This window comes from Phalacrocorax carbo, chromosome 7 (assembly GCF_963921805.1).
Source record: "Phalacrocorax carbo chromosome 7, bPhaCar2.1, whole genome shotgun sequence".
In the NCBI taxonomy this organism is placed as follows: Eukaryota; Metazoa; Chordata; class Aves; order Suliformes; family Phalacrocoracidae; genus Phalacrocorax; species Phalacrocorax carbo.
Window position 1 is genome coordinate 11,420,966 of NC_087519.1, and position 16,529 is coordinate 11,437,494.

Sequence of the window (16,529 nt, forward strand, 5' to 3'; positions counted from 1 at the left end):
CACCATCCCTCCCTTAGCTGCTCTACAGCTATATCTTGAGAAATACAAGGCCAAGTATAAAATGTGAAAGAAGAGATGGAGTACAGCAGGGACCAGTAACCCAAACCTGTTATTAGGATGCTGCAGGGGAAGGAGAGTCCCAGGCCCTCCTGCCTGGTGTGCATTATGCATTTTACACCGGGTACCACCATCACCACCAGGAAGCACTGGTGGGAGATTGTCCAGTTTTCCAGCTGCAGAGTCTCAGAGATACTATCTGTTCCCCATTTGTTGCAGAAGTCACTTAGGTGGCTGTGTGAGACAGACAGGATTACCCTCTGGGCATCAGTGCCTTTGATGAGGCAGCATCTGATGTTAACACTTAAATGAAGCAGACTTGATTTTATTGCCTTTGTGTATTATAATGCCCATGAAATCATCAAAACTTTTTGTCTGCTCCTTGGTCTTCTGTTGTATCCCTGTAGTGTTTCTGTCACATCCCAACTTTGTATGTATGACCTGCCTGCCTAAAAAATGAGCAGCTGTCCTCCCTTCCCTACCCCAACACACAGTGGGAGCTCCCCGGGGTGCGGGATACCTGAACTAGCACTTCCATTGCTTGGTAGGGGTTCTTGGATGAGGGACACCACATTTGGGTATAATCCTTTTTCTGTTTGTCTCACAGATTGATGAACTCCCTGAAGGAGCCGTGAAGCCTCCAGCAAATAAATACCCCATCTTCTTTTTCGGAACTCATGAAACGTAAGTGAATAAACATGATATTTTCCTTTGAAAATGTCATCTTCCACTGCAGCTAATGTAATTTCCACCAATTTTATTGGAAACAAATCCTGACTGAAGACATTGGGAGCCTAGAAATAGGTCCTATGAGCCCAACTCATTTGTATTAACACATGGAAGTGAAACCTTAAAGTAGATGGCAATGCTGCTGCGTGGATGGCGTATACATGGTCTAAGCATAAATAATAACCAGTGCCTGTGTTTCCCGTGAAGAAAAGTGTTGGCTTATATTTATTAAAGGGTCATCTGAACTTAGGTGCAGGGGCAAGAATTTTTTGCTTGGTTGTACAGATCAGGCTGTTGTATTCAGACACACTTGGGTTCATGTCCTATGTGAGAACTTGCTTGGTAGTTTGTAAAATGAAAGGAGGCAGACCCCAGAGTCTCACGAAGTCCTCACATAGCTTTAAAACGTGTGCATTCCTTTGAGATTTGTGCTGGGGATATTGTAAGATGGAGCTCTCAGAAGTGATAGAACAGAGCTGGCTGAGCTCTCAGGGAAGTAAAGGAATCAGAACAGAGAGGGTAAGTTAGGTCTTATAGTAATTGCTCCAAAGTAGAGTTTCAAATTTACAATGTACATGTCTCTATTTTAAACTATGTCTAAGATAGTTTAAAAAAAAAAAAAAAAATCACACTTTCCATTTTGCTTGTTTACATTTTAAGACTTTTCCTTCTCCAGTTGCAGGGAACGAGTTTTCTAGAATTCCTTAAAAAATTGTAAAACTAAAAAATGGAATCCTGATAACATTTTAAATTCCATTTTGGAGGAGTGAAGCTTTATCAAAAATCTATTATTTTTGAATTTTAACATTATTCCAGAACATAAGAAGCCCCTTAGTTCACATGTCACATTTTATTTTAAAAATCTTTGAAGGTAGTTTCTGCTTAATAAAGATCGAAATAGCCTCTCTTTAGTTACAATATTTCTTCCTATTGCTGTAATGAAACAACCTGGTATTTTGATATATTGTGATCTGCTACTGCTGTCACAAAATAATCTAAAAAGAATAAAGTTTAAATAAGCTTATAATGCTTTAAAATCAAAAACTAAAATGTAATTTTTTTAATGGAAACATTTTTCTTGAGAAACATTTTGAGAAAAAACCTGACTACTTTTATTCTGAAATGAATGAATCCCAAACTGCTAATCTCTTTTGTTTTGGATTTTGTTAGCCCATGATCTGACTGTAACATCTGAGAACAGGAAAACAGTTTGTATTTACTATGTTAATAATTTTAAAAGCATAACTGTTAAAAATGAACCATACATTGCAGCTCCTTAGTCGTACAGCACAGCCATAGAAACTCTTATACTCTCCCAGTGGCAATGAACGTATTTCAAACAAAGATGTAGACAGTTTACTGTACATAAATGGCTGTAGAAACATTTCCATACATTACTGTTGAACTAAATTAAGGTAGCTCATGGTAAGTTTCTTAGAGTTTTCCTTTGTTATTTGTGTTAGAACTGTTTGTATGTAGACATCTCCTGATACTAGCGAAAATATAGATAAAATAATTTATTTAGATCCTTTGCTCTATTGTAGCCTTTAATATTAACAAGACATCTGTTAGTTTGGGAATCACTGTTTGGCTTTCAGGTAGGAATGCATTCTTGGCTTTATAATTATATAATATTGAGATATTTCTCAATGAGACAACTGAGTGTGGATACCATTCTGTCTCCTGTGTAGATGAAAGGAAGCTCTTTCCCCAGAGACTTGTCATCTGATGCATTTAGCCGCCATTTGGCTCTGTACTGGCCAACTTCTTGGCCAGTGGGATGATTTAAGTTAATGAAACTTTGCACATTCATAAATGCTGGGAAGAATCAGGGCATAAATCAGGCATTAATCTGAAATAATGTTTACAGCAAGGAAGATATATGATTCTGTGCTTAAGATATTAGACTGAGACTGAAGAGAGTTGGGTTTTCCTCTGTACTCTGCTATCAGTTTGAGTTTGGCCTTGGGCAAATCTCTGTGCCTCAGAAGCCCATCTGCAAAAACGGGCAACTTCCCAACCTCGTGATGATGTTACGAGAGTAAATGTGTTGTAAATGGTAGAGCCCCAAGATCCCGTGGCAACGGAGACCATAGGGTTAACGTTAATTGCAAAGATCATTGGGAAAGTAGGACAGTGATTATAGTGAAAGACGCTGTGACTTGCTCAGCTCCAATCATCAGTGACATAGAATCTTCAATATGGGAATTAAGGGGGTTTTTTGCCTTCACTGTTTTTAATTTAACTTAACTTCCCAGGACCCTGATACAGAGTACAGTAAACGCACTGGATATAGATACCCAATGAAAAGGAAATTAAGCTTTCTTCAATTTTACATAAGAAATTAGAATTTTACTGCAAAGTATGTAGAAAAAGCAGGATAAATCACCACTCTTCTTTTTTTTTATTGTTATTATTTTTGCCTGCATTGTGCTGCCTGTGCCTGAAATTAGTTGGCCCAGTGCATAGCTGACTTATGCAGCAGCAGAGCACAAAATCCCTCCTTTGCTGTGCTGCCTAAAAACCAATTTGGCCACAAGCACCCTGTGTGTCTCATTGTTTCCTTGTATTACTCATCTGCCTATATTCACCCATTGTTTCTTGTCTTATATAAAATTATAAGATTTTTGGGAAAGAGAACATTGTTATTGTGTTTGCACAGAATCTAGCATGTGGGGGGCTTATTCCAAGAAAGAAGCTCCCAGGCTTACTGGCAGTATAGATAATAATAAATGCCACTGCTTTTTCTATCCAGTAGTAAAAGGGATAGGTTTTGGCTCATGGGTTCAAGGCACTCCTTACCTGCTTTAACTTTTCATATGGTATTTTTAGGCCTCTCCAGATTTGTCACACATAGGATTGGAAGTTGGGTTCCTTGCTATCCCAGGCAATTGTGTCATATAATCCCTTTCATAAACTGTTCAGGTGCCAGTTCCCAGCAGCAGTTAATAGAATAAATGAGACTTGTTTTAGTTGTTTCTAGAGAGACCCAGCATGATTTTGCAACATCAAACATCAGAATGGTAAGACCATCCATTAAATCAAGACTCACAGCAGCAACTCAAAGCCAGTGTGTTAAACAAACAAATAAAACTGAAAAAGAAATTATGGAATGAGCAAAAGAATAGGGCAAACATTTGCACTGTTAATGGTTTGGGGTTTTTTTTGAAGAGGAGGAATTTAATTCTTTTTTGAATGTTACCTCTGTTAAAATGCAGTGCATTCCTGGGGCCCAAAGACCTTTTCCCATATAAAGAATATAAAGATAAGTTTGGGAAGTCGAACAAGCGAAAAGGATTTAACGAAGGCCTGTGGGAAATAGAAAACAACCCTGGAGTAAAGTTTACTGGATATCAGGTAAATGACTTTCACTTCTGTTCCTCCTTATATTTCTTGTTTTCTTCTTTGAAGACTTCTTGTCAATGTAAAACATTGTATGAGTGGTGTGGAAGGTCCTGGGTTTGGTGGAGCTAGGAAGTTTCACAGCTTTTTAACTGTGTAATGTAAAGACAACTGTGGTCTTGCATTCTGCGAGAAATTGAACTTTGATCATACTGCAGAGCCCTTTGCTTTCTCTGATATTGTGGGGTGGCAAAGTGGAAAATTCTACAGCAGATTTAGTTGAATTAAAAATGGAAGGTTTTATTTACTCCAGTATAAACATGAATAATTGCTGACTTCTTCTTTCTGTTGTTTATTTTTATATCAGGTTCGGTGTATTTTACACAGACCTTAAGGTCACTGCACTTTTGATTTTTACATTGGTAATGTATAACATGTAGGACACCACTGCCAAAGTTGTGAGGGGTGAGAAGGTGGAGGTTTAAGCTGCTGTTACAAAATAGTAGCTGCTGTACAACAGCTCTCCCTATTGGATGTCCAGAGCAAAAAGTCAGTGAAGCTGGAGGGGGAGAAGAGTAGTTGGTGGGCTGTATAAAGTCAAAGAACTTTTCTCATTAAAAAAATGTGGTCCTTTGAAGGCAGAAATCACCTCCAAAAGAAGGCAAACACCTATTACATTATTAGCACAAAACCTTACAAACCAGAGATACAGACCACCTGCAGACAAGCTGCTGCCCTCTCAGTTCCTGTTTCATATTTTCAGCCCTACAGATGTTTTTCATACACTTGGGGATTTAAAAAAATCTAGTGAATAGTCTGTGGGAGATAGACTGTCAAAGAGCTCTCAGCCTTCTAGTCAGTGTTTGCTTTTTCCTAACACAGAGATCTTGCCTTTGGGGAGTTTTGTACCAGCCATCTCCTCTTCTGAATAAGTCTCTCCTGTTGCGGCCAAAGTCTAAAAGTTTCCATAGTTTTGCCCAACATAGAACATGCCAGGTCTCTCCACTGAGCAACCCTTAATTCTCTGGCAAACACATTTTTGTTGCCAGAGCTCCTCTTTCTGTGTAAACCCTTCAGAACATGCTATCCCGCAATCTGCATCTGATAACTGTTTCCAAGTGGTGGCTGAGAAAATTGCTGTTGCAGCCCTTTTTCTTGATAATTGCAATAATAACCTGAGCTCTTCCTGACTATAGTGATAAAAGCATAAACTGTCTGTTACCAGTATTTCTGTCTTCAATACAGAACAAAACTTAAGTAATAAATTTTGGTGATATTTTTGTTGTTTATGTCATTATTGTTATTTTAAAGGCAATTCAGCAACAGAGCTCATCAGAAACTGAAGGAGAAGGAGGAAATACAGCAGATGCCAGCAGTGAGGAGGAAGGTGATCGGGTAGAAGAGGATGGAAAAGGAAAAAGAAAGAATGAAAAAGCAGGCTCAAAACGGAAAAAATCCTACACTTCAAAGGTTGTCTTCTGAGTTTTTCCATTGTTACCCATGTGCATTTATAGTTAGGATACTGTCCACCTCATGGCAATCTGTTGATTCCAGTACCATAACAATGGTGTCAGACAGGCAAAGGGAAGTGCTCATGTTTTTGTAGACAGCCATGGTGAGAGAGTAGTTGAAATACTCTGCCCTGTTCTAGTGCCCACACTTTGAGAAAGAGGGGAAAATCTGTGAAAGATTTCAGAAGGGCTGGAAGGAAAATCCATGCAAAGGTGGACTGATAGGTTTGATCATCTTAGATAGGTATTTCCCCATGAAGAGCAAAAAAAGGCCTTAGGAATGTGCCTTCTGGGAGACATGAGTTCCGGTTTGGTTCCTGTCTGGGAAAATTCAAGCTTCTCTCTCCTGTCTGCAGTGTGAGTGCCCCAGATGCCATGCTAGAAGGTATGGTAGGGTCAGATATGCTCAGCTGCTCCTGCTGTAGCCGAGAGTAAAATACTTCAGTACAGGATACAGAATGGGAGGGAGGAGGAACTGATTCATTAAGCAGGGAGTGGGGCACTCCATTGGTAGATAAAAGACCTGCATTGTAGTACCTAGCTGACCTGTTAATATCTAAATAACAGCATAGGTGAGGAAGCTAAGAGTAATGTGTCTCAGACTGCCTTGTAATGGCTGGTGAATGTAATCACCTGCGTAGTGACAACTTTGGGTTCAGATACCCTTCTCACTTCTTATTTGGGAGAAAGGGAACAACATTATAGTAATTTCCTCTGGTTCTGTGTGTGCCTCTAGGTCAGTACTTTGCTTAAAAGAATGTGGGAAGTGTGGCAGAGTCATGCTCGTTCACATTAATGTTATTCTTCTCTGAAAGTGAAAAAACGAAATTAAATTAAAAGAAGCAAGCAAACAATCTGATCCAGGCTCAATTTGGGAGAGAGCAGGAGTTTTTGTGGTTCATCCACTGAACAAAATGTGTTAAGTAATTTCACCCCCTTTGCGTGTTTTACATTAGAAATTCAGGTCTGGTCTACCATCTTCTTTCCAGGAGACTCTGGGCACACAGAGGATTAGGAAAATGGTGGCTTAATGCCACAATTTATCCTTTTGTACTGTAGAATTGCATAACATAAAGGGAGCAGAAAAGATGTATTGGTCCCACATGGCTTTAATGTTAATATATTAAAGCTGACAGCACTAAAAAAAGTATGGAAAGCAGCTCTGCTAATGTTGTTCTCCTTTTACATCTGTGTGTTTAATCAAAACTTTTGTCAAGCTGGCACCATCTGTTTCATTAACTAGCAAAACCTACAGGTGACCCAACACTAATACCCATCTCCTGTTACTGTGTCTGTCTTACAGTCAATTGTGCTGCCAGCCTGTGTTGAACACAGAATTTCTCCTTCTGCTTCATTGATGGCAGTAACTCCAACTATTTCACCTGAAAAACACTTTTCACCCTACACATCCTCCCCAATATTCACCCTGAACAGGGAACTACACGATCAGACAGAATTCCACGTACATTCAGAAGTCTCTTTCTATGTCTGAAGCTCAGTTTTTACTCTTTAACTTTTTGATCCTTTTAGAAATCCTCCAAGCAGTCACGGAAATCTCCTGGAGATGAAGATGATAAAGACTGCAAAGAGGAAGAAAATAAGAGCAGCTCTGATGCTGGGGACGCAGGCAATGACACAAGAAACACTTCTTCAGATTTGCAGAAAACCAGTGAAGGGGTAATCTTCTGTTAATATAATTCACTTCCCATGCAGTTTGCTACTGGGGCACTTTGGATCTAGGCGTGAAAGGCTTTGCATTGACGTGACCTGTGCATACTGCCTGCGATCTTTTTACGTTGCATTTCAGTGCTCAGAATGTGCCTACCCCTGCACTGGTACAAATTTTGCTCTAGAGAAACGACTGAATGAGAAAAGATACTATAAGCATTATTTTTGTTCCAACACTTGCATGAGTGTCAGCTGAGAGGAACTACTGAAAACCATGAGCTGGAATGATGCAAAATTGATGTGAGAGCAGAATCAGACTGTTTGTGTAATGCATTTTGGTTCACTGAACAGTGGGAGCCTGCTTATTCTTTCACAGTTGTTTAAAATTTGTGCAGTCCCACTGACATCTGTGGAGTTCATGAGGATTCATGTGCAATTTCCAGACTCTGCATACTGCAGGGTTTAGGGCAGATCCTGCTTGGGGTATGACCTTCCAAGGCGGGGATATACAGTCTGCTCCAGAGCAGGTTCATACGATCTCCTTATATGCTTGTGTCAGTTGTGCGTTCATATCAATATTATTTTGTTATGACCACACCAACAGAAAGGAAGGCTGCTGAACAGAGGAATTGGCATGGGAATTCGTTAACTGTCAGCAACCTTTAACAACCACTACTATTTCTGACCCTTTGGAGCAGCACAAGCCTCCCTGCTCCAGCACTTACAGCTCCTGCTCAGAACCAGTTCCTGTGCAGTTCCCATGCCAAGGCTCTGCCACATGGCCAGCAGCCGGGCTGGGCTGTCACAGGAGCTGCTGAGTGACACGAACCCCCAGGTGTGAGAGGAAGGCAGCCAGCACAGGCTCTCATCTGACATTGCCAAGGTGCCTTAGCACCCAGCTGCGTGCTCAGCCTCAACTCTTTCTCACAAAACACAACCTCTGGGGAGCTGCTGTAGTCTCCCACTTAGACTTCTCCCAGAGCTTCCTTTCCCCTTGTCCCTCTGTGGTAGAGTGTGTGTTTTGTGGCTCTTCACCTTATAAAGGTTTTGATATGTGGGTCATGGGGTCAGGAAGATAATATGCTGTGACCCTCTCCCGTTCAGTCTGAACAAGCAACTGACACAAGGAGGCATGCCTTCCCAGCGCCTCACCCACAGAATTTGAGAGTCTGGGGCTGATAAATGTGGCGAGTGCATAGTGCATGTGCTGGCCACATTCTGGCTAGAGAACCCTGTTACATTTTCTTCAAATAGGTATTTGAGTGAGAAAACTGGCCATAGGGTCCATCTGAGGTGGAAAGAGGTGGAGGGCGGTGACAGGATATGTCTGAACTTAGGCATATTCTCCATGTAAGGACCAAATGCTTACTGAGTTAGGTCAGTCGCAGATTAAATGGCTAAGAAGTCACATAGGATGTTGGCTTTGTGGCTGGTGACATTCATATGGCTCTTCCTTCTGTATGTGACATGCTTGTAACTGCTGGGAGGTAGAGGCCAGCATGCTAGAACATCTTGGTGCTCTGCAGCATTTTCAGGATTGCAGATATTTCAGCCCCAGTGCTGAATCCTCAGTAGTCTCTGTCCTTCCTGCCACCACCAACTCCACAGAAATACTCACAGTCAGCACTGTCGTACACATCTGAGGAGTTGGCTCTGCTCTGACTTCTGCAACCCCAGTACTCTGCCTTGACCTCACACTGGAACAACCAGTTTTTAACTAGAACTTGGATGCTTTTAACGTTATGGGAAAGGTGGAGTTTTAGTAGCATGTACTAAAGAGAGATAGAGAGCCAGTTTTAAGGGCTTTGAGATAAAAGTACTGATAAGTTTGGAGAATTTCACATCCTGATCCAGGTATTTCACTTTGGGCATTTCTGCTGCAGAATCAGCATTTGACATGTAAATCCTCTTTTTAGGTTTTGTCAGTAGTGCAATTCTCTTTTAGGGCCAGGAGGGGACACTCCGTCTCCTGGCATCCTCACAGCCAGACAAGGTGTCTTTTTAGAAGGTGTGCCTTCATCAACACAGGACACTCAGGGAAAGAGTAATCAGATTTTGTTTTTTCAGTTGGTGTTAAACACATGCAGTCTAGACTGACCTCCTGGTGTACAGGGTGGCTGTCCTGCAGCCACCTTCTGCTGGGCATCCTGACTGGGAGTCTGCCAGAGGGCATTGAGGTCCTCCAACCCACGCACTTGGACTTCTCTTCCATAGAAAGGAAGGTCGAAAAAGACCAACACGTGCCTGCAGAGTTGGGTTATGGTCCTCTTGTCCACACACGTGAGTTCAGAAGAATGTCTAGGTCTGCTAAAAGACACCAGCAGAGATGAGATTATGGTCTCTTTAAAATAATTTAGCCTGCGAGAAGAGCATGGGACCAACAACACACAGTCCGGAGAAGTTGGGCATCCTCCTCCCCAGTGTGCAGCGCCGACGCTGCGTGCCCACCGCTGCGCCCTGCTGCGTGCCCAGCCAAGCTCAGGGCGGTTATCTGGCCATGAGATGGCGCCAAGAGCGTACCAAAATGAACACTGGGGTGCAAACCTGCTCCTCCCCCAGAGGCAGGGTGCTGGGGGCTGCGAGACTCACGGCAGAAAAGAGATTTTTTCAAAGTAAGTTGTAGAAAGGTACCATGAAGGCAAAGAGACAAGAAAAATAAGAGTACAGAGCCCTGATCTCAAAGATAGGCATGTTTCATTCCCCTGGTTTTGCCGCCGTGACCAGCTGCTCAAAAGGTGCCTGGTAGTGGAGGCTGGGAGGGGGTGTGGAAGGCGGGTGGGCAGCAGGCTGCAGGCTCACCTACCCTGCCCGTTCAGCTCCCCACCGCCTGTGTCCTGGAGAGCCTTTGGCTCCTGTGCTCTGCACCTCCCGGGTCTCTGACCATGCCAGAGTTGCCTAAAGGACACAAGCAGCTTTTCTCTTAATAATACTTCTAATAATGAGGTAGCGATTATGTTTTACAATGCCTGGGCTGCAGGCTGAAGACACATCTCTCTTCTTTGGACCAGAGGAAACCTTGCCTTTTAATCATGCTCTTACCCTCAGCATTATGGGGATCTTCCTGAAGGGTTAACAGCTGAAGTCAAATGATTGCAGAAGCATCCTCACCTATATTTTTAATGAAATTTCTAACCTCCAGGTGGTGGAGGAAAGCTTGAAAATGTGAAATGATGGATGGCTTCCTAAAGACTCAAAACCCAGAGCAAATAAAAGTACTTCCAAAGCTATGATATTTTTTCAGTCAATTTCATGCTGTTCAAGGGCTGAACTTGTGATTATTTTTTTTTTATACCTGGGGTTGACAAAGCTGCTTTCTTTTCTTCATAGCTTAGTTTCTCAACTATTCATGAGGACTACAGGCATTCAACAGAAGAGACATTGGCTTCCTCGGACTCAGCCACAGTTTATAATTGTGCCCTGCCATTACCTGTTTCTCAAGCTTTTTCCCTCACTGCTGTTCTTTGGCTGACTCCTTCCCCAGAAAGATGCAAAGCCTGAATCTTGGGTTTTATTATCTAATATTAATTAACTACTAATATATTAGCTAAGATATCCCATCCCAGAGTTTGCTCAAGTCAAGAGTCACAGACCTCCCCCCCATGACAGTCTTCTGCTGTTAAATACTAAATTGTTTTGGCTTTCTCAAAATACCACATAAACAGAATATTCCCTTAGAAAGTTATTCATTGCTCTGTGCTGTTTACTTTCTATGGTACAGAATTAGCTCATAAATCAGTGAATTCATGGCAGCAGATTTACATTCCACATTTAAATCTCCAGTGACTTGTATGTTTGCTTCTTGGCTGGCATGACTCTGAATCTTTATAACTGAACACCTAAGCTGCTTTTTACTTTTACTGTCTGGATACCCATATAGTGGCATTTGAAAGCTGGCTGCAGTCCCTGCCCTATTAGAGAGTATTTGAATGTTAAGGTCAGCGCTGAGGGTATGTGGCAAGTTTTTCTTTTGGTATTCATTATTTTAGTTACAGTCCGGACATTGTGTTGGTAAATGAGGCATTCTCTTTGTGTACAGATGCATGTGGCTGCCTTTCAGGAGGCGAATGATTTTACTGAGTCTTTGAAAAATAATGGATTTGTTGGAAATGAAAAAATATTTTTTTTCCGCTCCTGGTACGGCCTGAATATTAAAGTGGGGTAAAGGACTGTGATCTTTTTACTCGCACTGACAATCAGTTACTATCATGGGAGTCAGTGGATCTATTTGCGGAGGCAACTGCTTGCCAACATGAATAAGGGGATCAAAATCTGGTCCAAAATTACTGCCATCTGATACTATTGCAATTGGGAGAACATATTTAAAACAGCCTGTGTCCAGGACATACTTTTTGTTGTGATGTTCTTGTGGGGTAGCAACAATTCCAGTTACTGCTGTGAAAGACAAGTGTTACGGCCAAACTGGCCAGAGAAGCACAGGTTCATTGTGTCCCTCTGATGTGGTTTTGAGATGTTTGGTTTCTTTGCTCTTTCCTCTTTACTTCTCAAGAATAACATTGGTTACACTGCAGAACAGGTTTGGGGTTTTATCGATGTTAAAAGCATAGCATTTAGGGCTCTATTCAATGTAAAAGCATTTATGTGGGCATTTTTCCAGAATATGAAAACAGAGTACCTATTTCTGTCTGAATTTTATTTCATTTGAGCTAAGGTAAAATCTATCCCTCCAAAAAGATAATATTTGTAAAAATGTGTTTAACTATTGCACAGTAAAAATTTCTCTGTGGAAATCAAGTAGTGGCATACTCTACGGTGTAAAGAGAGTTTGCTGCTGCTTTCATATAGCTCAGGAGAACAGCACTGCTAAATAATGCTATGGGACGTAACTCAGGAGAAGCATAAATGTCTGAATGCAAGCTGAGATTAAAGCAGCCGGTATAGATGAAATATACTCTTTGCATCTGTGTGTACATTGAATCCTGTAACCATTTTGACCTCAGACCAACATGGAATAATGATCATACAGAGCAAGTAAATAATTAGCCTTCTGCTCATCCAGCAAGAGCTTTTAAAGTACAGGATGGCTGAGTCAGTTGCCAGACACTGTTGAGGAAGGAATTTTCAGTGCCAGAAAAAACAAGGCAATTTGTGGATTTAGTTTTATTCCCTGCTCTCTGTGTTCTCTGCCCTTCAATTTTATTGATAACTGAAATTTTTCACTCGAATCAGACTCTGTGGTGTTTTCTTTGTGTGCAGTAGCATTGGTCAGTGTAGCACACGTTGTGCCATCTTACAGTAAAGCTGAGAGTCTTGTTCAAACAAAGATGATGCGAGTTGATCTGTTTCTGAATAGATGTGAAACCATGGAGACCGTGGAAACTGCTCAGCTCTGCTGCATCCTTGTTCAGCGGCTGCTGCGGGAGCCTGGCAGTGCGTGCTGCCTGGGTAGGGGAAGGAGCCGAGGTCCCTGTGCCGCCCCGCTGGCCCAGGGGGCTACCGGCATCGGGGAGAAGGGAACTTCTGGGGCACCTGGGAGACAAAACGTCTGTCATGCTGGAAGATGGTACTGGGAACTATGAAAATCCTAGACGATGATATGCATCATTGTTGGGCTCTTTGTTGTCCCTCCTGTGACACACTGTGGCCCAGCAGACCTATCTGTGGGACAGTGAGGAGCAGAAGAATTCATATGCCCAGTGCCCCACGTGAGAATGGTGCCTACCTAATCTTCTGGCCTTAGCCCAGAGGGGAATTGTTGTTAGTAAGCGCAAAGGTTTCATACTCCGAAAGGACACCTTTCCTTACTGGATCTGAGGGCAACACTGTAGGGACTGACCATTTCATCACCCATCCTGCCTATCAGTGCGGAGTAGCAGCTGTCATTAAGAACTTCAGCAGAAGGCATGGTTTGATTGACTAATCATTTGTAGCTGTTTTAATGGGTGTCTACACTTCCCTCTGAAGGGAAAGAAATGGCAGCGAACCCCTCCAAGCCACGTCTCCAAAGCATCTGTAAGTACAATGTTGTTGACTCTTAAACAGGAGGGAGGCCAATGGCAGTGCAGCGCACTGGCTGAGCAGCTCACTGTTACACCTTTTGGGGAGAGGCAGGGCTCAGGCAGTTCCTGTAAGCCATCACCACATGCATGAGCATTTTATAATAGCCCCTTATCATGTGTCGTTAGGATGTGCCAGGACCTCCCACACGGGAAGTGCAAGTTTCCATTACTTACTGTTTGCAAGCCCCGTGTCATAGGAGAGAACCACCACACTGAACAAACACAGCCCTTAGCTCAGAGGTGCAGCAACCAGACTGGGATCCCAGACTGCTGAGTGGGCACTTGTGTGCTCTCACCCTCCTGGGTAGGGAAGCATAGTCCACTATAGCCATGGCATCGCACAGAGCAGGTACAATGGGCCAGAGGGGGAGAACATAGGCAGCAAATGGCTCGTGCTAGTGCAGGGATGTTAAAATGTCTTCATATTCTCCTCTGGATCCTGCGTAAAATGAAAATCCCATCATCCCCAGTGGATTTAACCTGTACCCCCCCACTTATTCCTCGACGTTGATTTTTTTTCTTGGATGATCACAGCAAGCACAGTACTAATTCTTTCGTGCTGCCTTTGTGTTGTGTTTCTTCCCATCCATCAGGGTGTGGGTGGACAAGCATTCACGCTTGGAATTCTTTACGAAGGAGAAGGGACATCTTGCTCAGGGTTAGGCAGTCATGCAGTGTTGCATGTCTTCATGTGTTGGACAAAAGAGGCGGGTCCCTGTGCCTGTAGGTGAGTTTTGTGATCTCTGCTTAATATGAAGAAGCTGAGACTTGGAGACGCTTGCCGTGATCACATGAGGACAGCCTGATCCTGTTCCCACCAATGTCAGTGGAAGCAAGAGCTGACCTTGACTCTGTCATGAAGTAGGAGTTTCTTCCTTTCCTGTCATCACCTTACAGTGAACTCCAAGCCAAACTGTTTCCTTTTCAGAAGCAACATTCAGATATTAGCTGCGAAAACTGTTTATCTTTCTTCATCCTGGCCGAAGTGTTCCTTTGTTTGAACAAAAGGGTGTTCTCCTCGCAAGGTGTTTGGGAACACAGCAGTGCCTGAGCTTTTGCGTGAAGCGTGTCAGCAATTAGCATAGTGGAAAAATGCCAAATTTGGTTGTGTGTGAAGTATACGACGAGATTCGTAATTAAACGATGGGGGAAAACAAAACCCAACCCACATACGTGACTCGAGCTGCTTATTTGAATAAAGCCCTAAATGATTACTTTTAAGCTGTACTGTGTAATATTTTGTAGCGGTGTGTTTAGCTGATGTAATGTAAGCAGTTTTCTCTAGAAAAAATTTCTGTTCAACCAGACCAGGTGGTTACTTGTGCCTGTGACTTTAAAGTGTGGGACTCTGGCATTAACTGTATCGCGTGTGTTGCAGCGGGCTTTCTTACATTAAATGTGATTTTCTTTTTTCTCTTTCAGACTTAACCAACATAATGACTGCTGAATATTAAGGGAAAACACAAGAAGGTTACATGTTTGGTTGTCTAATATTCTTGGATTTGATATGAGTCACCACATCTGTTCATTAGTATCATCAACAGCATCCCAGTTTGTATGCGCATTATTCACATTCCTATCCGTTGTGTTTGCAGAAATGACATTTTACCCTTTTTCCTAAGGGTTACATTTTGATTTTCATATTATTTGGTTGCATGAAGTTACCCTTTACCAGTGGCTGAGGTTTATGAAGATACCGCATACTTGAACATGTTCGAGGCGCCTTTTCTAGACAGAAAAGGTGTAACTCCAAATTCTACCATTCTAAATCAGCATTTTTTAAAAACAAGTAAATCTTAGAAATGAGTCCCCTCCATATGATACTAGAATATCTTCCACGTACAAACATGATTTTATAGTTCCCTATATCCATACTTTGATTTTTGATCAGTTTACAACATAAAAGAAAAATTCTGCTTCAGTTGAGATCACCGCCAAGTTCAATAATGTAATAAAATACCTTTCCTTATTAGAAGTACCTAGCTAGTTACTCTTAATACTTCTCAAAATCATGATGTAATGTACACTATCTGACTTAGTTCCTATATGTGGAGTTAGTGAAAGTCTTTTTGTGTTTCTTTAGATTAATACAAGGATTTTTTCCAATGCCAACACAATTTGAAATCATTCATTTGGATGCTTTCCATTTTTAAGCTTACTGTGATATAGAACCCTATGGGAAACCAAAAGAAAACATCAATTTTAAATAATGAAAGGCTTAAAAAAGGATGCTGTCATTCTGGCTTTTTTTTCCTTTTGGAAATAGAACTAGACTAGTAAGTAAGCATTCCAAATCCATTATTCTGTGTACATTATTGTTGCTATTGTGATAATAGAGATTTTTATTTATTTTTATGCCAGCTTTTATTGTGAAAACATATTTAGTCTGGTTTTATCAATCCTTGTTATGCTTGTCCTTGGAACATCTTTTGCGTATTCAAGGTTTGTAGTTGACGAGTTTACTGTAAAAAACTAAAAAAAAAAAACACAAAAAAAACCCAAAACAAAACAAAACAAAAACAAAAAAATGTATTGTTTTTACAGAATAAATTTATTGGAATGTGTATTGGGAGTAAGGTTTGAGGTTGTAAGCAACTAAGTTAGCGTCATATTTGGCTTCATACGTGTAATAATGTGAGGTATTAATGTAAGTCAAGTATTAAAGCAAAACATTCTGTTAACATGAGTTGACCATAATAGATACAAGTGCAGGTGAGATCTTTATTTTTTCTGTACTTTGCCTTTTCTGGATAACAGGAGGTTATTAAATTCACCTTGAATGTATTCAAAGTTTCTTTAAAAACATTAGAAGTAACATCGGAGGCTCGAATGCCTGTTTGTGAGCCAGCATGTCCCGGTACAGCCCAGCAGCTCTGGGTTTGCTTGCTTGGGAGGACGTACCGGGATGGAGCTGTCCCGACTTCTAGCGCACACGGAGGAGCCCGCCCCAGGGAGGCTGGGTGCTGGAGGAAGTTATTGCCAAGCTCCTTTTTGCTGAGGAGCCTTGACTGAGATCTGTTGTGGTTATTTTGGGTCTGCCCCTTTGGCTGGAGGTATGAAACCGGGGGTTCTCTCTTCTGAGCACTGCTGTGACCTACACCTCAGTGTTCAGCGGGAGAGCGTTAAAGCACGGATTTCTTGGTGCTCTGAAAGTCCCCTTTTGCAGGGCACGACACGCATGCGCGTGGCCTGATGCTTTCTTGTT

The 16,529-nt window shown here is 41.9% G+C and overlaps 1 protein-coding gene across 1 annotated transcript in view; it reads left to right on the forward strand.

Annotated features, from left to right (window-relative positions):
• HDGFL3 (HDGF like 3) overlaps positions 1-16,108 on the forward strand; it is a 38,749-nt gene extending 22,641 nt beyond the window's left edge. Inside the window, exons 2-6 of the mRNA XM_064456301.1 lie at positions 665-741; positions 4,005-4,143; positions 5,440-5,598; positions 7,170-7,316; positions 14,747-16,108. Coding sequence (XP_064312371.1) covers positions 665-741; positions 4,005-4,143; positions 5,440-5,598; positions 7,170-7,316; positions 14,747-14,752 — 528 coding nt within the window. The 3' untranslated portion in view covers positions 14,753-16,108. The remainder of the gene's footprint in view (positions 1-664; positions 742-4,004; positions 4,144-5,439; positions 5,599-7,169; positions 7,317-14,746) is intronic.
• The last annotated feature ends 421 nt before the right edge of the window (positions 16,109-16,529 follow it).